Consider the following 23849-nt stretch of genomic DNA (forward strand, 5'->3'; position numbering starts at 1 on the left):
TATTTAAAATCCTTACATATTTATAAGGGAGAGCTTATCTTACACTTTAGTCTTTTTTATTTTGAGTTCATCTCAGTAAACTAAAAATGATAACAGCAGGATAAGAGAAAACCGCAGGCCCAAAATTGTGTCACTTAGACCGAGTTCCCAAACCAGGGCCCAATACCTAATCTAAATGCAGTCTCAAATCAGTCGGGAATCTTCTGATGGGTGCCCATGCGTCTGCCACATGGGCCCTCTCTACCCCGCGAAGGAAGATGAGGTAGCCTGCATGGTACGACTCCCTGCTCCTCCCTCTGAGGGAAAGCAGCACTGCCTGGAACAATCCTTCCTGCCCCTACCCTCCTTTTATAAAAAACTTCCAAGTTTGTGCAAGCTGCACACTCCAGCTCCCCTCTATACCCTATATGGGATGCTGCCCAATTCAGGACTTGTTTAATAAAGCCAATAAGACAATTAAAATTTACTTGGTTGAATTTTTGTCATTTAACAGATTTGGTGGCAGCGCCTGGGGACGAGAAAACATAGGCATGGTACCTGTGAACCTTTGGAGTTCACTCTTTCTCACCATTCTGAGGGCCATGGGTAAGTTCCTCTCGGTTATGGGTTCTTTGTCATCATTGCTGACACTCAGGCTCCCCAGCTACGTGGTGTCCCTTTACAAGGCAGGATGGCTTGTACAGCCTATTGCTAGTGGGGATCTTGGAGGCCAAAAATCCACAAGAATTGGTGGGGATGGGTCGAGCATTTAAGGCCTGTTACAAGTGCTCAAAACCTCAAGAAGACTGCTGGGATGGGGTAAGTTGATCGTGAAACAGGTTAGCCTGGCACTAGGTCACCTACCAATCTCCAGAAACTTCCCAGGCACGAGGTACTCTGCGAAACACGCACCACCCCCAGCCCCATAGCACATCCCTTTCAGGTGTTCGTTTAGCTCAGAGGATCCCTAAATTCTGAAGGGTCAAGTGTGCCACCTTCTGGCACACCTGCTTATTTCATGTCTAAGAACTACAGTCCCAGAAGTTTCAGATATCTAGCAAAAATGACAAAATCTTCCTAAGCTTGTTTTGTGTCCTGAGGAACTCGGCTTGGTAACCACCAGGTCCCAAAATAGGCTGATGTGGGTTGACTCTGTGACTAGCGTCCTACCAACCTACTGGCGCCCTCAGAAGATGATGACCTAGAAGTACAATGGCCGTTACGTGGAAGGTTCCAATTAGGTAAGATCATTTAAGAACGAGACCTGAAAGCACAGGTTCCCAATTGAACAGAATGGGATACCCATTTCATGTGGCATGCAGACGCCTCCAAAAGGTTTCAAAATTCCAAAAACAGTTTCATCGAAAGGTTTTATTGCAAAAAACTTAAAAATTAAAAAGAGAAAAACATAGGTACCTATAACAAGACTGTAAGACCGAGTACTCGTTCTCATCTGAATTTTACATAAACATCAACAAAATTCTGCCAAGTTAAGGGCCTTACGGACGCCCTGTTATCTGCCTTCTAAGCAGGGTCCTCATGTGAGCCCCAGCCAGAGCTGACAAAGCTGAGGGATTTTCTGATAAACTGCTGCTACATCATTCCTTAGGCAGTCAAGGGGAGATCAGCAGATACCAGATCGTGTTGAGGGGATCCTGGACAAACTGGCAGAAGCCAGCAAAAGGTGAAAATTCTGACCAGAGTCTGCTGTTCCAAATCTCTGCCCACCGAGTCAAACAGAAAATACAATTACACTGTCCTTGCCTTCTAAATCCAGGCCCACTGGTTAGTGAGCCCTTCTCTCCCAGGGACAGCTACTGTCTTTCCTGTTTATCTGGTTTTGTACAACTGGGCTTGGCTTTCTGCCTGCTTGGGACAGGCAGGTTGTTGGTTCTGTCTTTTGGCCATCACGGTGAGTGATTCTAGATTTGGGAAAGTTGATATCCTCTGTACCCTCCTTGCTGATCCATCTTTTTTACCCAACAGAATCTATTCAATACTACCAAAAATACGTAAAGTTAGAACGATGTACCCAGAGGGGAAAAAAGCAAACTGAGGATACTACAGTTAGACAATCGCAGCAAGCTCTGATGCCATGTAAGTTTGACAGTCCAGTTCTCTGGACTGAACTGAAAGCAGTCGTCCTTGTGTTACACGTCTTTACAAACCAGCAATGCAGCTCTCCAGGCAACTGAAAGTTCCCCTATTCCTTTACCAATCCCAAAATGTCCCCTGCTCACCTCAAACAGCTTGTACATTACTGGCCTTTGGAAACTAAATTTCTTGTAGAAGGAGCCTGCATTTTTTCCTGTGCTTTTTAAATCTAAATGTTGAATGTTCTACCTGGTCTTCTCCAAGAATTTCTTAGTCCATCTCTTTAAAATACAAACTTAAGGAGATGATTCTTATCAAGAAAAAACAAAATGGGCAAAGTCATTTGGAACTTGATGTATATAAAGAAAACCTTTACCCATGTAGCCAGGTAACCTCAACACATTCAACCTACCAGGAAAAAAAACTCACATCCGACTTTGATAAATCTTTATTTTAGGGCAGGATTTTCAAAACCAGCAATAAGGTCTCTGAGCCAACCTGTTCACATGTGTTTATACATGTGTGTTAGTTATGTGGTACTTTCCAATTATGGTATTGCTAAAACGAATTTATAAAAGCTCTATTTATGGGTTTGAAGGCAAGTGCCTGTATTGGATGGACATTCTGAAAATCATAATAAAGTCAGAAACTAACCCAAATGGTTAAGTGCATGTGATCCAGGAAAACATATGATATAAAAGCTAGATTATGGCTGATGGTTTAATTAAAAGACATGGTTTTAGTTATCAACATTAAATATTAAACTTATTCTACCTGAGTTTACTAGCCATATAAATTCACGTTCTCTAAGATGTATACACACAAAAAATAATAGCTTCGGAGAATGGCTGACTTTGTCTAACACTTTAGACAAAGTGTTTGTAGTAATCTAAACATAATTCAGGACAAATAAAGCTAAGCAAGACAAAAGTTTATAAATGAGATTTTTGGCAATATATGTCTACTTAGTTTTCCCAAACTTTTTTTAATAGCCTAAAACCTTAAACTGAGTTAGGTTAAATGATGAATTAAATTAAATGCATTAAATATCTAAATCATTTCCAAATAAGATAAAGTACTAAAACATTAATAAACATAAGTTTATCTACTTTTGGCTTCATATTACAGAGAATCTAAAAGATTTAAAAATGCTAATGCTACACTGAAACACATAAAACAGCGCATGCTTCAAGAAATTTTAAAATGTATTCCTAAGTAAGTGAGCTAAATAGGAAACACCTAATAGATTTGGCTTTGGAATACGTGACATCCTTTTAGAAGACTTACCCTCCTTGCTACAATTTTATTAAAATCAGTGTATAATCCCAGAGGGTAAACCAACTGGAAATAAAAGCTTAAAAAAAATGGTAAGAGTGAAGCACTGGAGAAGAAAAAAGATTTGAGGTTTTAAAAGTGCCTTGAGTAAGTCAATGAGGATAACACACATGAACAGCGTAAAGGTGACAGTACCATTCTAATTCCAAAGTGGTGGCACCCATTCCCATGCCTATTCCCACGGCCACTGGGGAGAGCACCACCTCCTGCTCCACTCTTCTGCGTGCCTGACAGACTCCTCTAGAAAAGACGGTCATTGGCCTGGGACGTCTCTGTGGTGCCACTATCACACTGACAGCTCTCTACCTAGAGCACAGCAAACTCTGGAGGCATCTACAGGGGCCATGTAATACTCTAATGTAACGTCACAGAACATAAAGTGGTTTCATAACAGAACGTTAACCCTGAGGGCTTTCAAATCAGAGAGTTTGCTGAGCCTGATATTATGGTGCAGCTTTGGCATCTGTACTACATTCACCTACCTGTACGTGACGTGACAAGAATGATGGATCCAGATGAGTTTGTTGAACCTCTGGTGGCCACTGGAACACAGCTGGAGCCCCACATGAAAACTCTGATCTGCTTCTTGTACGGGGACACGACGGAAATATCTGTATTTGTAGTCAAGTGGTTTCTATAAAAGAAAAAGTGTGTGAGCTATCATGATACATAAAACTCAGTGATACATAAAACTATGACAGGCACCTATCATGCAAGAGTAAAGTAAAAGTAACCTCTTCTCTGCACACAGTAGGGGGGGTCTTGGGTATCAAATGAGAAGGTGGATGAGTGCCCTGAAAAATGGTAAGCACTCTAAAAATAAGGTTTTCTCTCCTTCATTGGCTCAGTTACTCAACACAACCACCCCAAGTGTTAAGTATGACTATACACTGCTATTTAATGGCTAAAAGAATGAAGACCCCAGGAGGTCAAACAAGTTAACCAAAATTACACAGCAGTTGCAGAGTTGGAAATGAAAACTTCTGTCTTTTCCATGTAAGCCTAGTATTTCCTTCTACTGAAAATATGGGAATTTTTAAAGAGGCAAAGTGATGAATTGGTGAAAGATGCAGAAGCAGCATGGTAAGCAGAAACTTACCTTTTGCAGTAACAGTAAAAGAATCAATGAAGAAATAGATGTGGACAAGGTTCATTAGAATCACACTTTTGCAAATACTGGTGCTAACAACACAAGAATGCCAACACTATCCACGGTTTCACTGTTACATTCTGAAGAGATAACTGGTACTCAACATAGAGGAGTTCCTATACTCTTTTATAAGATAAGACCTAAACAAGGGCCTCACAACTCCCCAGTTCTGACCTCGGGAAACTCATGGCCACAGCCACAGCAGCTACCTCTGCTCCTTAGACAGCTGCCCCAGATCCCCAGAGGCTACCTGAGGCAGGCAGAGAAGCCAGCCACCAGCGGCCACAAGGTGAAGGGACTCCAATGAAACCCTGCCCTAACTAACACATGATGCCAGGGAAGAGAGGAGGATCTGATACAAGGAAAACATCTGAAAACCATATTAATTATAAAAGTATTGGGCAGGGCGCCTGGGTGGCTCAGTGGGTTAAGCCTTTGCCTTCGGCTCAGGTCATGATCTCAGGGTCCTGGGATCGAGTCCCGCATCGGGCTCTCTGCTCAGCAGGGAGCCTGTTTCCCTCTCTCTCTCTCTGCCTGCCTCTCTACTTGTGATCTCTGTCTGTCAAATAAATAAATAAATAAATAATCTTAAAAAAAAAAAAAAAAGTATTGGGCAAGGGGCGCCTGGGTGGCTCAGTGGGTTAAGCCTTTGCCTTCGGGTCATGTCATGATCTCAGGGTCCTGGAATCGAGCACCACATCCGGCTCTCTGCTCAGAAGAGAGCCTGCTTCCCCCTCTCTCTCTGCCTGCCTCTCTGCCTACTTGTGATCTCTCTCTGTCAAATAAATAAATAAAATCTTAAAAAAAAAAAAAAAAGAAAGCATTGGGCAAGTATTTATTCCAACTACATCACAACTGACTCCTTTCGTACCCATTTTTAAAACCGGGATTGAAAAACACATACAAGAAAAGTTGTGGAAAAAAAATAGGCCCTCAATGTGTTAGAGTTAAAAATATTCTGGAATGTAATAATTCAGCAATATTTGCTTGGCATTTTTTTTCCTTTTGTAAGAACAGGAAGAAGGAAATTATCTTACTTTAGCTTATTTCCAGTAGAAATTGAAATTCTCCGTAAGAACATCCTTGAGAAAAAATTATCTATATAAGCTAACTTAGAAAGGAAATCCCTTATGATTCAAAATAGGGATAGCTAAAAAACATATTCAGGTATAATTTTACTAGTTATTTCGTAGCACATTTTGGCTTTACATTTTCTAATGTAAAAAACCTAGACCAGAAAAAGAAATCACTTAGAGAAAAACAAGCTGATCCAATTTAAAAACCCCCCACATTTCAGAAAACCCTCCAGCTCTCTTCAGAGAGATGTTTTAAGTCAACATACATATTGTGTAACAGTATACATTATGAAACAGTATTTTCTTATCCTTTCTAATCAAGAATGCTTGAGTAAGTAGAGTATTGAAATAAACAGAGGACCTTTAATTCCAATCACATACTCACCTCTTCTTTTTTCTTGGTTATCACAGCAAATACTTTGGTCTGATTGTCTGTATCTTGTGATAAGCGATAATGACCCAATAGAATTGCATCAGTTCTAAAAATTAAAAAGTACAATTTAAGTCCAAGTCTATTAATTAGTTGTTACATGTATTTAAATAATCTAGGAAGTAATGTGTTCTAACAGCAGTTACTCAACTTGCCCGAGAAGAATCAGCTAGGATGTGAGTAAACCTAGTTTGCAAGGGTTCTAAGAACTACTGAAGCACACTCCCTAGGCAGAGAGGCCCAGGCACCAGTGTTTTTCCTAAGGGCCCCTGTGGAGTACTGTTTTCATCAGCCAGTACGAAGTTAAGGAAGCACTGGATTACATTAACCTGCAAGTAACCACAGAAAATGTGAACTGGACAGACAACTACAGAAAAATACTACCTAGTATTCCTAGTTCTTAAGCGAGGAACAATGGACTGGGGCTCCTCAGGGGTTGTCAACACCATCACGAGGCCATCAGGGAAGAATCTTATGTACCTGTGTAAAAAGAAAAAGAACACCAAAAAACACCACACACACACACACACAGTATAAAATATGTCCTTGTTTCCTGGCACCTAAACCTGTTCACTGCTGTGAAATCAAATCAGAAGTACCATGGGCCAAAAAACCGGCAAAACAACATTAAAACAAACATGACTGGCAACCCATGAGGCCAGCGAAAAAGAAGTGAAAACAGTCTGTTATTTTTCTTAGAGGGAACTGTCGAACTTTCAGTTTTATTCCTGAATAAAAATAAATATACCTCCATTAAAACTGTTTTTTTCTTTTTCCTAAAGCACTAATTAAGGTCAAGAGTAAGACCTAATGATCATACACTGTAGTTCACATGTCTCCGTATTTCTCAAGGCCAGTAACGTCTGATGGACAGTACAGCTGAAAGAGCACCAGCTAAGTGAAAAGGCAAATGAATCCCACCAAAAGCAAAAAACAATGAAGAGCTCTAAAATGTAAAGGGATTCTTCAATTTAGAAGCTAGGAGGAATTAAATAATTTGTATTAACCTCTTGGTTCTTTGAGTTCAGTTCCTATTACAAAACTGGAGAAAAGTACGGAGGGTCATTTTGTGGATAAATGCGAAGGCCACAAACAACAGCCGCCCGGTAGCTAATGAACTAATACTTGGAGAGAGAGAATTTTTCACTCACTCAGTTTACTACAGTTGTACCTGTAATATTCCACTTGGTGCCAGGCTCTATAGAAACCATCAAGAGACTGTTCCCCTTGACGAATATATGTCGTTTTACTGATATACACTCCTATAAAAAGAAAGTTTTGAGGTTTTTTAGTTTAGTTTTTTTTTTTTTTACAGTTAAAATCAGCTAACATGTTTCCAGCTTTATTTTTATTGTGGTTTCCTTTAAGTATGATTAGAGTACTTCGATCTGTTACAGAAAGTTAAGACTGTGTACTTATCAAAATCAACATGCTAGACCACTATTTCTCCTAAGTTCTGAAGAGTTCAACTTACCATCAAACCGAACACGGGGCCTTTCTAAAAACATCTCCCTCCAGGATGTGTACGGAACAAGCTTAATACAGCTTCTGCCCCAAACTTTCAAGCAGGCCAAACGCCATATCTCAGGGTCTCTAGGTAATAAAAGCATAACATCAACTTATAAAAAAGGCTAAGTCCCTAAATGTAGAAATATTTCTGCAAGAATCTGATGAGCACCTGCAAGGCACTGACCAGGGCTCTGGAGACAGACAAGGCAAAGACCCTGCTCTTTTCCTGGTGGGAAAGCAAACCATACTAAAAAACAACAGTTTCAGATAGTGTGCTCAGTGCAAAAACAAATGAAGTAGGGTAAACAGGCAAGGACAGCTAAGGTGGGGGAGGAGAGACTACTTCAGGCACAATGGCAGGGAAAATACCTGGAGAGAAGCCATAGCAAGTGCAAGGCTCTGGGTGGGAGGGTGTCTGGTGCGTTCGATGAGGACCACATGGTTGCAGCTAACTAAGCCAGGTTCACAGGCTGCATGACTGGAGGGGCAGTGAGGGGCTTCCAGGCTATTTAGTGACATGGATGCCACTGAAGAGCTCTGAGTATGATTTAGGCTTTCTAACTCTGGTGGTCTGCTCTCTGGGTGCTCTAGGGGTGTAAGAGGGGAAGCAGGCCACTGCCATAATAACCCAGACCGGCTGTAACGGGCAGAACAAGAAGGGTCCCTGGACATGGGGGAAATGTCAGATTAAAGATCTATTTTTAAGGTAGCACCAACAAGACTTTGTTACGGGATTAGTGTAGTAAACGGAGTATTTTTTTTTTTTTTAAGATTTTATTTGAGAGACAGAGTGAACGAGAGAGAGAGCATAGCAGCAGAGGGAGAGGGAGAGGTTCCCTTGCTGAGCAGGAAGCCCAACACGGGGCTAGATCCCACGACCTCAGGATCGTGACCCAAGCCGAAGGCAGACAGTTAACCAACCAAACCAACCAAGTGCCCCACAAAGTATTTATTTTTATGTAAAATATCCATGAAAGATTACCAGTCTCAAATCATTTTATACTAAACTATGATTATTCTTCACAAAGCAATATTTTAAAAAGTATAGGATAACTTCTAATGGGCCAAAAGAAAATGCTAGTGCAATCTAAATTTAAGTCATTACCACATAATGGTATTTATAGAGTTATTGTGAAGATGACTCAAGTTTATTTTCCTAGCACAATTCTTTTCCCGAATCAGCTAGGATAGCACGCAAACTGCTCTATGTAAGTACCACATGTGACTACATCTGCACCCTGGAAATCCACTGCACTCTAGACTTTAAGGGCTAGGTGGTTTGGGAAGATCACGTAGAGCTTAGGCAAAACCATCCATTCTAAGTTTTTACTGAATATCGATCAAGTTTTTTTCTTTATCGAAACTGGCAAAAGACCATAATTCTTTCTTCACCCCTGCCTGAGTTGTTTTAAAAAGATGAAGTACCTGGCACAGATATAGAATCCTCTGCACACCTGCGACAGCTGCTCTAATGACCTGAGGTCCAAGTCGCTAGACACCACCCATCGGAAGATGTACATCAGGACCTCCATCGGCAACACTGCAAAGAAAACATCGTCCCTTCAGCGACCCTCCTTCGCTATTGGGTGGTCTCATTCTCGGGCGCAGGCAGCTTCACTACTCCCGGACTTTGTGAATCACAGCCTCAGTATGGCTCAGAGTAATAATGGTTTTGGACGTCAAGACACAATTTTCTTTTCAGTATAGAACAGATCAGAAGCTACTTTTATAAAGCACCTTTTCCTTCAAAAGATCATTTTATCACCAAGAGATTTTAAAATAAAACAGTCTGATATGTATATATTTATATCTAATTATGTATGTATACGTAATCCATACTGCATTTGCTGACACTAAAACTAACTTTCATCTTCTTGAATATTTTCAAGTGTCTTTCTCTAGAAAACCACATAACTAAATAACACTTAACATATGAAAAGAAAGAAACATTCATTTTTATTAAGATCTTTTTATTTATTTGAGTGAGAGAGAGTGTGAGCACAAGCCAGAAGGGCAGAGGGGCAGAGGGAGAGAATCTCAACTAGACTCCGAGCAGAGCGCAGAGCCTGACATGAGGTTCAATCCCAAAACCAAGGGTCTGGACGCTTAACTGACTGAGTGGCCCAGGTGCCCCAAACACTCATTTTTAAGTATGCAGCTTCTGGGGTGCCTGGGTGGCTCACTTGGTTAAGTGGCTGTCTTTGGTTCCAGTCATGGTCCCAGGGTCCTGGGATCAAGCCCTGTGTCCGGCTCCCTGCTCAGCAGGGAGTCTGCTTCTCCCTCTCCCTCTGCCTGCCTGTTGCTCCCTCTGCTTGTGCTCGCTCTCTCTCACTACCTCTCTCTGTGTCAAATAAAAAAATTAAATCTAAAATAAATAAATAAAAATGCAACCTCTCTCAGGCTGAAATGCCTCATGACACCTGTCTTCCTCTAATTTTCTTGGGCAGCTTCAATAACTCAGACACCCTTTTAAATCTTCACTGAATCACGAAGGGCATCCTTGAACTGTACTCCAAACTCCTTTCTACTTCAGATTTTGAAAAGCTTATTAGTATATGCAAACAGTAATTATAACTAGCTCTCCCAACGTACTTTAAACTAGAGCAATTATTTGGCTAGTTATCTGGCCCTGTAAGTTTGGAAAATCTAAATCTAAAGTGAAAGTGTGCCTCCCTGAGTTCTAACAGCCATGTACGCTTACCTGATATGTGAGTCTGATTGCTCTCCAGCTCAGGCTGACACAGTTTGAGCACAGACTCCTGGAACGTGAGCTGCTGCTGGAAGCACGACAAGAGGTCTGCCATCTTGCTGTCATCGTCATTATCTTCCATGCTGAAAAAGGAGGGAGGTGAATAAATTAAGTGCTTCGCTCCACAGAGTTTAGAAACTGATTTTTGATAGTACTTTCAAATCTGCTTTAGAAAAAGTTATCTAAATGCAAACTGTCTTAACTACTTTTTTGATTTGATAAAAGTTTACTCTGCCTCACGAAGGAGGGCCATACCAAATTTTTTGGCGAAAAAAGCTTCAGCCATTTTCATTCTCACCCAGGAAGAACTAGAATTTTGGATATAAATGTTGAGATTTAATTAGTCCATTTTACTGTAGAGATTTCTTGAGTTAGTGAAAAAGATAATTTCAAATGATTTTTAAAAACTTATGTAAATATAGTCCATACTAATGTGACTACAATCCATTCTAACTGGATAAAAATCAAGTATATAGATGTTATCTGCAGTACTTACTTACCAAGGGTTTTCTAACAGATGTGCCTTACCACCCTACCTTGAGAGAGGAAAATATGTAATTTAAAAATCTTAATCAGCAGGGTCCACAAATCATCTATCAATCATCTAAACAGGGTAATTCAGTGTTTAAAAATAAAAATCTAGGGCTCCTGAGTGGCTCAGTGGGTTAAGCTGCTGCCTTCGGCTCAGGTCATGATCTCAGGGTCCTGGGATCGAGTCCCGCATCGGGTTCTCTGCTCAGCAGGAAGCCTGCTTCCCTCCCTCTCTCTCTGCCTGCCTCTGTCTACTTGTGATCTCTCTCTGTTAAATAAATAAATAAAATATTTAAAAAATAAATAAATAAATAAATAAATAAAAATCTGCCTTTAATTTTTGTTGAATTAACCTTAAAAGCGATCAGATATACAAAGCAGCTTAGATGAGAATAAGGTCCGAAGACCAGGAAGGGCTAATTATACCACAAGAAAGGCACGTGTGGCAGAGGCTAGATGGGTACAAGGGCCGCTCTACCAGCGCTTCACAGAAGGCAGAAAACAAGAACAAAACCAGGAGAGTAACTTTCAGGGATTATTAAACCTAATAAGAAAAAAACACCTTTATCCTTCAAGAACTTTCACTGCATCTGGGCTTGTACAAAGGGATGGGAGAGAAAAGAAATGCTTCTTTACCGTTTTTAATATGGCCTTTCTCAACAGCACCTGCACCATTCATCAAACTGGCTGGGAGCCGGGTCTAAATGCCCACCAGGGCATAATGAGGCTTAGAAAAAGCCCACATGATTCATTTTGAGTTTCAACTACCTCACACTATTAAATTTCATTTGGTGAACAACACCATTAGCCTCCAAGTTCAGACAGACAGTTAAGACTAACTTCACTGTGATATTTTTATTATCCAAAGCTTGAGTGTTAATACTGCAAGCAGTTAAAAAAACACTGGCAATGAGCACATGTTATCCATAAAGGTAACTTCTTAATTAACTCATGATGGAGGTATACCGTAACATAATGGTAGTATTTTATTACTAAAAACACTATTTTCCTATGTATTGCTCGTTTCTAACCTGACATTCTCTCATGGGTAGAGACTCTCCTCTCTCTAATATCAGCAAATTGAGCTTTTGGAGATAGATTAAGCCAAAAACAATTCTCTATAATTGGCTCGCAAATCTTTTGATCTTTGTCCATGTAAAACTATCAATGCCGCTTTATGACTTTGGTGCAAGAGGCATCTATCCAAAGAAACATGGCTTCTATCCTGCACCTGGGCTTTTAAAGAAACACAGTCTTAACAATGTCCTCCCAGATACGTTAAGAGAATAATAAAGTCTTGTTATAATTTAGCATTTTCTTAATAAAATGAAAAACCTTTAAAAAAATGTGTAACTTCAAACATATCTAAAAGGAGAAAAACTAGTTTGATGAAACCCCATGTACCCATCACCCAATTTCAACCATTATCAACATTCTGTCAACTTTGGCCTAATTATATTTTAATAGATTTGACTTTTTAAAATAGGTTTCAGTTGGGTGAACTGTGTCTTTTAATTTACTTTCAATAATTACTGCTTTTATTTAAAAAAAAAAAACAGCTTGCCACCTTATCTTTGTTGTATCTGTTTAAAATGTGCATTTCTATATTTTAATCTTAACATTTCCCTAACTAAAAAAAATTTCTACAACTTTATAAACAAGTCTTTATGCTAAAGACTATATAATTTGACAGAATTACCACCATCTTCTTATCATGTTAAGAGTCAACAGGGCAAAGATGCTTAACTTTAACGAACTCTATGTATTACTGTCTATCGAATTATATACGCACTAGCTGTTTCCAACGCCATCACCATCTGGAGACCGGGTATAAGTAATCTTGAACTCTATATCAGGTACAAGTTGCATAGCCCTACGATAAAACTTGATGGCTAAAAGAAGAAATAAAGCTAAATTAGCTATGACCACACATTTTTTGTCATTTCCTTTGATTACCTGTAACTGTGGTTTAATTTGGTAACTTTCTTTCAAATAGCCAAATTCCCTTTTTCTACATGCAGTAGTAGTTCAGTGAACAAACTTATTTCCAAGCCTTACTACTCAGAAATAACCTTTCTTTTTTCTAAAGCTAACACATTATAGCAGCTTAAGGACTGTTAGCCCTTCCCACCTTTTCCCTCAACCTTGTAGTTAGAAGCGATCTTATGTGGTTGTCTTCCTTCACACTTTGGAAATGCAATTGCTGTAGACCCAAGAAAAACACTTTTAAGCAACCTTTTGATTCTAGGATGCAGAGTTAAGGATAATCAAATGCTTCCTACTAGGTAGAAGAAAGACTTTTTTTTTAAATTAACCTTCAAATCCAATTTCCTTTAGTCGAGATGCCTATTACTTAGCTAAATAACATTTAAAACCTATTTTCTTATAAGTTCCTGGCCAGGTGGTTTAGAGCTATGGTATTTAGCAATCTCTCCCACAAAGCTATACAACAGAACTTGAGACTGCAGAAGCCAACCAGCTCTTCTTTCCATAGACAGACGCTATTCAATTCAATATATTCTGCTGTGTTCTGTTACTCTGGGTAAATTACTGTACATTAAATGGAGATGAGAATCTTACAAACTAATGAAGACTGTGGAGGGATCTCACCATTTGGGCTCTTTTAATATCTGAGTGAAAATATCACTAGAAGAAACTTGCGAGTAAAATGCAGTAATCCTGAAAATGTCATTTTGAGGACATTTTCAAAGTGATTCAAGCACAAGCATTTTTCCCATGCCCCAATTATTAGCTTTACTATCACAAAATGGAAGCCGACTTACACACCTAATACAGTAAAATACCCCACTGCTCTGTTTATGCATTTCTAATGGGTTAATAAAAGAGGTAATTAAAAGAGGTAAATTAAAGAGGTAATTAAAGCTGAGGGGTAATTCCTTAGTGTAAAATGTAAACTAGTAAATACATATATGTTCCAGAAACTTTTATATTCCCCCCTCTGAAGTAATTTTCACCCATAAAAGAATACACTATTTTAAAACAAGAAAGTTATTTTTAAGACCTTAATAAAATGAAGAATAAATACTAAAACCTAAACGTAGACCAATATGATGATGGTTCACAGCAATATTTTTTGAAAAGAGGTTGTAGAGAAATACAATATTTAGTTTTGATTTGGTAGAAAACAATTTTAAATATAGGGAGACTGATAGCTACATTCCAAATATATTCTAGTTAAAAAAAAAAAAAAATATTCAGTAACTAGGAGTTGTTATTAGAAGTGTCATGACATATGATCCTGGGCCCTGAATTTTTTTACCTTCATAGAGAGCTCCATTCTGTTCTTCTTCTACTGCTTTTAGGAAGAGTTCTCGAGCCTATAAAAATAGTGAAATGCAATTTTTGAAAGTCTGTTTTAAAAGTGAGTATGCATGGCATTACAGCCTTTCTAACACAAGTGCCAGAATGATTGGACACCCACAGGCAAAGTAATGAACCATGACATAAACCTCACATCTTACATAAAAACTCAAAAATGGATCATGGACTTAATTGTAAAATAAAAAACTTATAGGAAAAAGAATTTTTTAAATCTTGGAGACCTATGGCTGGGCTAAGAGTTCTACTTGATCCAAAAAACACAATCCACAGAAGGAAAGGTTGATAAACTGGAACTCATCAACATTAAAAACTTTGGCTCCATGAAATACCCTGAGGATGAAAATGTAAGCCACAGGCTGAGAGAAAGAATGTATGAGCCATTTACTCAACAAAGGACTGTATTTAGAATAAAGAACTCTCAAAACTCAACAAACACAAGCAATGCAATTAGGAAAGACAATATATTATACAGAGAGGAGAGAAAGGTGGCAAATGGCACATGAAAAGATATTCAACATCATTAGCCACTAAGGAAATACAAATTAAGATCACAGTGAGGTATCACTACATGCCTATCGGAATAGCTAAAAAGGAGTGACAACCCCAAGGGCCGATGAGGCTGTGGAGACGCTGGACCACTCAGATACTGCTGCTGGAAACGTAAAATGGTGCAGCCATCCTGGAAAACCCCTGGGCAGTTTCTTTTAACCAAATAGGTACTTACCATACAACCCAGCAACTGCACTCCTAGGCCAGAGAAATGAAAACTTACATTCATGCAGAAACCTGCACATGAATATTCATAGCAGCTCTATTAATCACCAAACACTGGGAACAACCCAAATGTCCTTTAATTGGTGAACAGTTCAACAAACTGGGGTGCACCCATATTGTGCAATACCACCGAGCAATAAAAAGGAAGAAACTACTGTTATACACAAACCTGGATGGATCTCAGGGGAACTCTGGTGAGTGAAAAATGTCCATCTCAGAAGGTTATATACTGGAGGATCCCATTTTTGCACCATTTTTTAAATATCAAAGTTACAGAACTGGAGAAGAGATTAGTGACTGCCAGTGGGAAGAAACGGTCAGGGAGTGGGGGACGGGAGAGAACTACAAAGGTGCAGAAAGAGGGAGTCCTGTGGTGCTACCACAGTCCAGATCTCCATCGTGGTGGTGGTTACAGGAAGCTACACATGTACTATTTATATACGTGCACATAAAAAAAGTGCTTACAAATCTGAGAGGTCCAAATAAGCGCCGTGCATTATACCAAGGTCTATTTCCTAGCTTCTGCTAAGGTACTATAGCTATGCAAGGTATCACCGCTGAAGAAAGGGTGAAAGGTGCATGGGGATTCCCTGCACCTAGGTTTCTGTAATTATTTTCAAAATAAAAATTAAAACAAGATGAATATGGAAGTTTTTAGTTATCATGGTAATTTCAATTACTTAATGCCAGATTGCTTATAAAATATTTTGTGTAAACATGAGCACCTCTATGGAACAGGAAAAATGGAAAGTGTAATGTGCCTATGTCATGTTAAGTACTAAAAAGAGGTTTATTCACCAGGTTTATTAGACAGCATTCCAAATATTTTCAGTGTGAGCACTTTCAAAGTTTTCCAGAAGAAGGAAATAATTAATGCATCATTATACATTGGTTCAACTCAAAATGTAACAAAATACTGCATTAAGACCTTTGCAAAGGTGTTAACATTTGAACAAGTTTTTTCTCCTTTTTTAGCATCGAACTTTTAGAGACCAAATGAATCTTAGCCATCTATAAATTGCCAAAGAGAGTTCTATGAAGACACTGTACCTCTAGAAAGAAGCCCCTGAGGAATGATGGTATCATCCAAAGCACCTAGAAATAGTAGTGAAGGATGGACATACCAGTATTCTTCTGCACATGAGGGAAAGTTTTACTTCATAAGTTACATGCTTATGTCACCAGAATACAATTAAAATGATCACTTACTTAGACTCTAAAAACTCTCATGTATAATTGAAAAAGAAAAAGTTCCTTTGTCACAATGTCCATAATACTTAACTTTTCTTCTTTTGCCAGTTCTTGCTTTCCTTTGGTGTCTGGTGCTTTCAGTAAAGAGCCTTTTGATGCTCTGCAAGGCCGAGTTTCTAAATTGCTAGAGCCTACACCTGGAGCAAGTTCAAACATCCACTGAGCTCGGAACATCTGGAGCTGTGCCTAAGGAAAGAGAAGGGCTTTAGGGCTCACCAAGGAAGAGCAGCTCAACCCTGGACAATTTATCAACAGGCCCGACATCAATTTCCATATAAATGCATACTTAAGACTAAGAAACATGGTCTTTTAAATTACTAAATCAATATCCATTCAACACCTTACCTTCTAAAATACTGTTCTGCTTAAATCTTCGAAAAAAAAATCATGAAAAGTTGCCTGATTGTCTATATGGGAAAAATCTAATGGTATCAGAAAACCAAGTTCTGGTTAGAGTTGGAAAGATAAGCCATCTCCTAGGGGCTGAACATAAAAGCTTTCAAACATTTGTTTACCTGGAACACATCATCTACTAGACGTGGAAAGTACTGTTAATAGTTCTGTAGTTGAACCCTAAGTCTTTCTTTCAAAAGGATTCTCTTTTTTAAAAAGGAACTATTTTCTCTAATATATGTCATCAAAAATTCTGAATATAGAAACTGAAGTTCCCCAGTGTGGTGGACTCTGCTGTGCTACCCAGATCCCTTCAGGAATGAAGGCACTGATCAGCCCAAAAGCTGGGACTGCTACAGAAACAGCCCCCAGCTGTCAGCCCGTGCAGGCATCGCCTACGCAGGATCACGCCTCTTCCCAAACGATCGCTACCCAATGACTGATCAACAGCTGATAAAAGTGTGAAAGGCTCTGGTTCCTCCATACTCAGAACTCCCACAGAATTGGCTGAGACAGTCCATTAAGACGGTATAGCAGCTAGACTTCCTCTGCCCACTCCGGCCTCCTCCCTCTCCCCCTTCCATAGGTGTAGATCCCAAAAGAACTCCCTAGTACACTTTCCTCATCATAGTTTCTACTTTAAAGTCTGTTCTCTGGGATCCCAACTTGAAATACTCCTTCTCCCAAAGAAGGCCATTATCAATACGACTGTGTATATTATTCCTAGTTTTTTTTTGAAGAGGCATATATAAAATATGTAAGTTTTAAAAATAACTTTTCTTGCCATTCTGAACAGTTCTGGTTCCCACCCACCTGCTTCTAACACAAAACAGACACATTTGCCCTACAGAATCTTTAGTAAACACTGAATGTCTGCTAGATGATATATTCCAAATAAGTATTACAAAGCTTATAAATTCAGTAAGATACACTAATGTAACTACAATGAATATTTTTCTATTTTAATGCACAAGGATTTGCCCCATCCTATTAAATGACTGCAGTGTAGGGGCACCTGGGTGGCTCAGTGGGTTAAAGCCTCTGCCTTCGGCTCAGGTCATGATCTCAGGGTCCTGGGATCGAGCCCCGCATCGGGGTCCCTGTTCAGTGGGGATCCTGCTTCCTCCTCTCTCTCTGCCTGCCTCTCTGCCTACGTGTGATCTCTGTCTGTCAAATAAATAAAGAAAATCTTTAAAAAAAAAAAAAAAATGACTGCAGTGTATTTCAGTGTATGAATGTACCATTACTTAATACAAATGATGAATATTTAGGTTGTGGTCTATTTTTTCATATAATGCTATAATAAACATTCTTGTACATTTATATATACTCAGTTTCCCCATCATTTTCTTAAGATTAATTTTCTAGAAATAGAATTGCTTGATCAGGGGCGCCTGGGTGGCTCAGTCAGTTAAGTGTCTGACTCTTGATTTCTGCTCAGGTCATGATCTCAGGGTTGTGTGAGATCTAGCCCCACATGGGGCTCCTCCATACTCAGTGGGCAGTCTGCTTGAGATTCTCTCTCTCCCTCTCTGCCCCTCCCCACAACTCACACGTGCATGTACCCTTATTCAAAATAAATAAATCTTTAAAAAAGAACTGCTTGATCAAAGGGAATGTATGTTTTTCATCTTGTTCCATGTTGCTAGTCTGCCCTCCAAAAAAGCTGTAGCAATTTACACTTCATGTGCACTGCTTAAATGTCCTCAAAAACTGAACAAAGGGCACTATTCACCAATCTGATTAAGAAAAATCTCAGTGTAGATTTAATCTGTATTTTATAAATCATGAGACTATCTCTTCAAATATTTAATAGCCATTTATATTATTTTTTTCCATTAGTTGTCCATTCATATCTTTCTATCTTGTGTCATTTATATTAATTTATAAGGATATTCCATATACTAAGGGTGGGTTTCAATCCTCTGCCAGTACATGGTAAATAGTTCTCCTAGCTAATCATTCCTCTTGATTTATGATGTCTCTTCTATATATAGGTTTTAACTTTTGGGTGATCAAAGCTGTCAATCTTTTTAAGGTGATGGGTTTTAAGTTATGTCTTATTTGGAACATTTTAAACTTATATATTGAACCTCATAACGGCAATTATTATATTCAGTGTGAGCACTTTCAAAATCTCCAGAATAAGAAAATAATTTGTGCATCACTACACATCTGTTCAATGGAAAATATAACAAAATACTGAATTAAGACCTTTGCAAAGGTGTTAACATTTGAACAAGTTTTTTCTCCTTTTGGGCTTCTGCTAATAAATTCAGAGGCACTGACCTTTTAGAAACCAAGTGAATCTCAGGGGTCCATAAATTACCAACAAGAGTTCCACGAAAATCGTGTATCTGTAGGAAAGCACCCATAAGGAACCTGTGATACTTCGGTATCATCCAAAGCACCCAGAAGCAGTAGTGAGGGATAGACTGGATCTGCTGCTTGTGGAAGCTGGTGAAAGGGAGGATCCCAAGCTCACCTTCTCCGACAGATATACCAAGACAACATCTACCACAACTCATTCCGTAAATGACCTGAAGACGCAGAACAGATCTTCCACAGCTAGTTACAGAGAGAAGACCACCTCGCAAAGGGTAAGAGGGGCAGAAATACAGCTGGGAACCAAATCCCCAGGAAGACTAACAACTAACAGGAGGGACATCACAAGCATAGAGGAGTGAGGGGATCAAACCCCATACCAGCCCTGGGAAGAGGAGTCCCCATTACATCTGGCTTTGAAAATCAGTGAGGCTTAATTCCAGGAGAGCCAGAGAGCTATTAGAAAAGGAGTCTCCATCTTTAAAGGGCCAGCACACTAAAAACTCTACCAGGAAAGAGCATAGAAATTGCACTTTGCAAATGCCTGGATATATGTAAAGGGAATTTATTAATTAATTCTAGGACATGTGCCAAAGGGGTGGGTATTTGCAGGAGAGTTCTCCAGGAACAAAAGTGCTGGTAGGTGCCATTTTTCTTCCCTCCCCTAGCCTGGATAGTTGGATGCAATAGGAGCTAATTCTAACACTATCCATCTCCCTTGCTAGCACACTGTGCCCAGCTGCTGCATTCACCTGTAGACTTCTCACCCTAGTAGGCACCCATCCAAAACAGCTCTATGCCTGCTACAGCCGGCAAGGCAGCCCTGGCCAGGACCAGCAAACCTCCTAGGGACGCCTATCATGGGAAGGGAGATAACCCCACACAATAACATGTTAATCCCTGCAGCCAGCCTCTTTGCTGGCAGTGCAGGAAGCAAGCCCTGCCCTTTGGTGTGCCTGCAGCTGTCAGCAGCAGTGAAAGGCAGACAGCCATTGTGAAGACTGACTCCAACAACTATAAAGCCCATAGGAGCCGGGCATCTAACAGCACCAGGAGCAAAACCTGCCCAGGGCACCTGCAGGAAGAAGTAGATCACTGAAACCAGTGGACTGAGGGCAGTCCAACCCACCAGCATGCCTGTATCAATCACAGCTCATCCACAAGAGGGGGGAAAATACAGCCTACACTGCTCATGGCGTGACTATTCTGGTGACCAGGGGACTGAGCTACAGGGCACCTCAGGACTTCTTTCACACAAGGCTACTACTTTCAAGACCAAGACATGTAACTGACCTATCTAATAAAAGGAAACAGAGAGTCAGACAAAATGAGGAGACAGAGGAAAATGTCCCAAATGAAAAGAACAAGACAAAAATCACCCCCGGGGAAAACAAACAAACAAATAAACAAACTAAATGAAAACAAGATAAGCAATGTGCCTAATAAAGAGTTCAAAGTATTGGTCATAAAGATACTCAACAAACTTAAAAATGGGTGAAATCAGTGGAAACTCAACCAAGAGATAGAAAATATAAAAAAGAACCAATCAGAGCCAAAGAACTCAGTAACTTAAATGCATAATACACTAGAGAGAATCAATAGCAGATCAGAGGACATAGAAGAATGGATCAGTGAGGTGGAAGACAGGGTAACGTAAAGCGACCAAGCTCAATAGCAAAATGGAAAAAGAATAATAAAAAAGAATGGGTTAAGGGACCTCAGCAACATCACTGAGTGTAGTAATATTTGTATTATAGGGGTTCCAGAAGGCGGGGACAACAACTCATTTCAAGAATACCTGAAAACCTCCCCAATCTGGGGAGGGAAACAGATACCCATCAAGGTCCAGGAAGCACAGAGAACCCCAACAAGATGAACCCAAGGAAGTCCACACCAAGGCCCATAATTAAAATGGCAAAAAGTATAAAGAGAGAATCTTAAAAGCAGCAAAGAAAACAGTTCCATATGAGGGAAACCCCATCAGGCTATCAGCTGATTTTTCAGCAGACTTCGCAGGCCAGAAGAGGGTGGCATGCTATGATCACAGTGCTGAAAGGAATAAAACCTACAACCAATACTCTACTCAGCAAGGCTAACTCAGAACAGGGGAGAGAGAGTTTTCCAGATAGAAAAAAGTTAAAGAAATTCACCACTAAACCAGCCTTATAAGAAATGTTAAAAATAATCCTTTAAGTGGAAAGAAAAGGTCAGGTCTAGAAGAAGATATTAACAGAAAAAAAATTCACTGGTAAAAGCAAACATACAGTAAAGGTAGTAGGTTAACACTTGTGAAGCCAGCATGAAAGCTGAACAACTAATGTAATAAAATCAACTATATCTATAAAGATTAGGCAAGAGATACACAAACTAAAAAGATGTAAAATAAGACATCATATACAAAGAACAGGGAATGGGTAATGAAAAGTTAGCGCTTTAGAATGCATTTGAACTTAAGTGACCACCAACTGAACACAGAATGGTATATGCACAGGATGTGATAAATGAACCCATAGTAACCACACATAAAAAAAATAATGGAGACACAAAAAATAAAGAGGAAGGAATCCAAACATAACGCTAAAGAAAGCTATCAGTCACAAGGGAAGACAGCAAGAGAAGAAAAAAGGAACAGAGAAAAGCTACAAAACCCAAAAAAACAATGAACAAAATGGCAGTAAGAGTATACTTATCAACAAGTACTTTAAATGTAAATGGACTAAATGCTCCAATGAAAAGACAGGGTGTTGAATGGATAAAAAGACAAGACCCACCTATATGCTGCCCAGAAGAGACTCACTTCAGAGTGTGAAAGATGGTGGCAGATTAGGAGGACACTAGGATTGCTTCATCTCTCAAATACACAACTAGATAACTATCAAATCAACCTACATACTTCAGAAACTGACCTGAAGACTGGCAGAACAAACTCCACAACTAAAGGTAGAGAAGAGGCAACATCAAAGATGATAGGAAGTGTGGAGACACAGCTTGGGAGAGAAACTGATCATGGACACTGCAGTGGGGAGGGAGTCGCAGTTGCAGAGAAGGGCTAGAGACAGACTAGCACACAGGGGAGAGCACAGTGTGGACACTTGCTACCTAACTTGCTTATACCAAACCCCACCACCCCATGATCCACAGGTACCACCCCTCCCATTCACAACTGCCTCAGTCCCATTGTGGCAGGCCCCCTCTCCCCTAGTAGTGTAGCCCAAACCCCTGCTCACACCACGTTTCGTGACCCAGGAGTTTTCTAGGGCCTCAGTTCCGGTGGCGGTGGTGACAGTTGTCATTTCATAAGCAGACCAGAGCACACCTGGTTAAAACGCAACACATTCAGGCCAGGGACCAAACACTGCCCATAACAGCCAAAGGAGCCTCTGCAGACTGGCCTGAAGGATAAAGCAGCCAGGACACAACAGCAGAGTGCACAGAGCACACACTGGAGACGCTCCCTGAAGCACCAGGCCCTGGGGAACAGGAGACACTAGACTGCAGGGCCCTACAGGACCTCCTCTTCATAAGGCCATCACCCTCAAGAACAGGAGACATAGCTGACTTTCCTAACACAGAGAGGCAGGCACAGAGACTTAGACAAAATGAGAAGACAGAAGGATTTGTCCCAAATGAAAGAACAGGACAAGGCCATGGTTAGAGATTTAGGTGAAACAGATATGAGTAACTTGCCTGACAGAGAATTAGTAATGATCATAGAGATATAAATAGAGAATATAAATAAATATAAATATATAAAGAGAATAAAGTAACAATTATAAAGATACTCACTGGACTCGAGAAGAGTAAAAGACATCAGTGAAGTCATCAACACAGAGATAAAGAATAACATAGAGACAAAGGATTTGATAAACGAAATGAGAAACACATTTGATGGAACGAATAGCAGCTGAAAGAAACAGAATGAATCAATGACCTAGAAGACAGAGTAATGGAAAGTAATAAAGGTGAACAGAAGAGAAAAAAGAATTATGCAAAATGAGAAAGAATACACATTCTTTTCAAGTGCACATGGAACATTCTCCAGAACAGATCACATATTAGCCTAGAAAACAAACCTCAACAAATGCCAAGAAGAGTGCAGTGATACCATGCATCTCTTCTGACCATAACATGATGACACTAGAAGTCAAACACAAGAAAAGATTTGGAAAGACCACAAATACATGGAGATTAAATAACATGATACTAAACAATGAATGAGTCAACTAGGAAATAAAAGAAGAAATTTAAAAAGTATATGGAAACAAATGAAAATGAAAACACAACTGTCCAAACCTTTGGGATGCAGCAGAATTGGTTCAAAAAAGTAAGTTTATAGCAATGTAGGTCACCTCAGGAAGCAAGACAAATCTCAAATAAACAACCTAACCTTACACCTAAAGGAGCTAGAAAAAGAACAAGCAAAACCTAAAACCAAAAAGAAGGAAATAGTAAAGATTAGAGCAGAAATAGATAAAGAAACTAAAAAACAAAAACAAAAAAAAAATAGAACATATCAATGAAACCAGGAGCAGAGTCTCTGGCAAAAAAACAATCCATAAAATTGATAACTCTCTAGCCAGACTTATCAAGAAAAAGAGAAAGGATCAAGTAAAACCACAAAGGAGAGGAGAAATAACAACCAATACCACATAAATACAAATAATTATGGGAATATTATGAAAAACTATATGCCAACAGACATCTAGAATAAATGCATAAATTCCTAGAAATACATAAACTACTAAATCTAAAAAAGGAAGAAAAAGAAAATTGAACAGACTGATAATTAGCAAAGAAACTCTATCAGTTAAAAAAAAAAAAAAAGAAAACCTCCTAACAAACAAAGTCCAGGACCAGATGGCTTCACAGGGAATTCTACCAAACATTTAGTTAGCAATAATTGTGCCTAAG

General features: G+C 39.5%; 1 protein-coding gene across 2 annotated transcripts in view; it reads right to left on the bottom strand.

Moving 5' to 3' along the window:
• Positions 1-23849, bottom strand: part of FBXO9 (F-box protein 9) — a 35915-nt gene that overhangs the window by 654 nt on the left and 11412 nt on the right. Inside the window, exons 3-12 of one of the 2 annotated variants that reach the window (XM_032864523.1) lie at positions 16251-16406; positions 14134-14191; positions 12646-12745; positions 10275-10405; positions 8999-9113; positions 7539-7657; positions 7236-7326; positions 6449-6544; positions 6020-6113; positions 3891-4042 (exon numbers count right to left, since the gene is read on the bottom strand). In XM_032864523.1, the coding sequence (XP_032720414.1) occupies positions 3891-4042; positions 6020-6113; positions 6449-6544; positions 7236-7326; positions 7539-7657; positions 8999-9113; positions 10275-10405; positions 12646-12745; positions 14134-14191; positions 16251-16406 (1112 nt within the window). The remainder of the gene's footprint in view (positions 1-3890; positions 4043-6019; positions 6114-6448; positions 6545-7235; positions 7327-7538; positions 7658-8998; positions 9114-10274; positions 10406-12645; positions 12746-14133; positions 14192-16250; positions 16407-23849) is intronic. The other variant, XM_032864524.1, reaches the window with a different exon arrangement.

The sequence above is a fragment of the Lontra canadensis genome, unplaced genomic scaffold (assembly GCF_010015895.1).
Source record: "Lontra canadensis isolate GAN:19392208 unplaced genomic scaffold, GSC_riverotter_1.0 scaffold27, whole genome shotgun sequence".
Lineage (NCBI taxonomy): Eukaryota > Metazoa > Chordata > Mammalia > Carnivora > Mustelidae > Lontra > Lontra canadensis.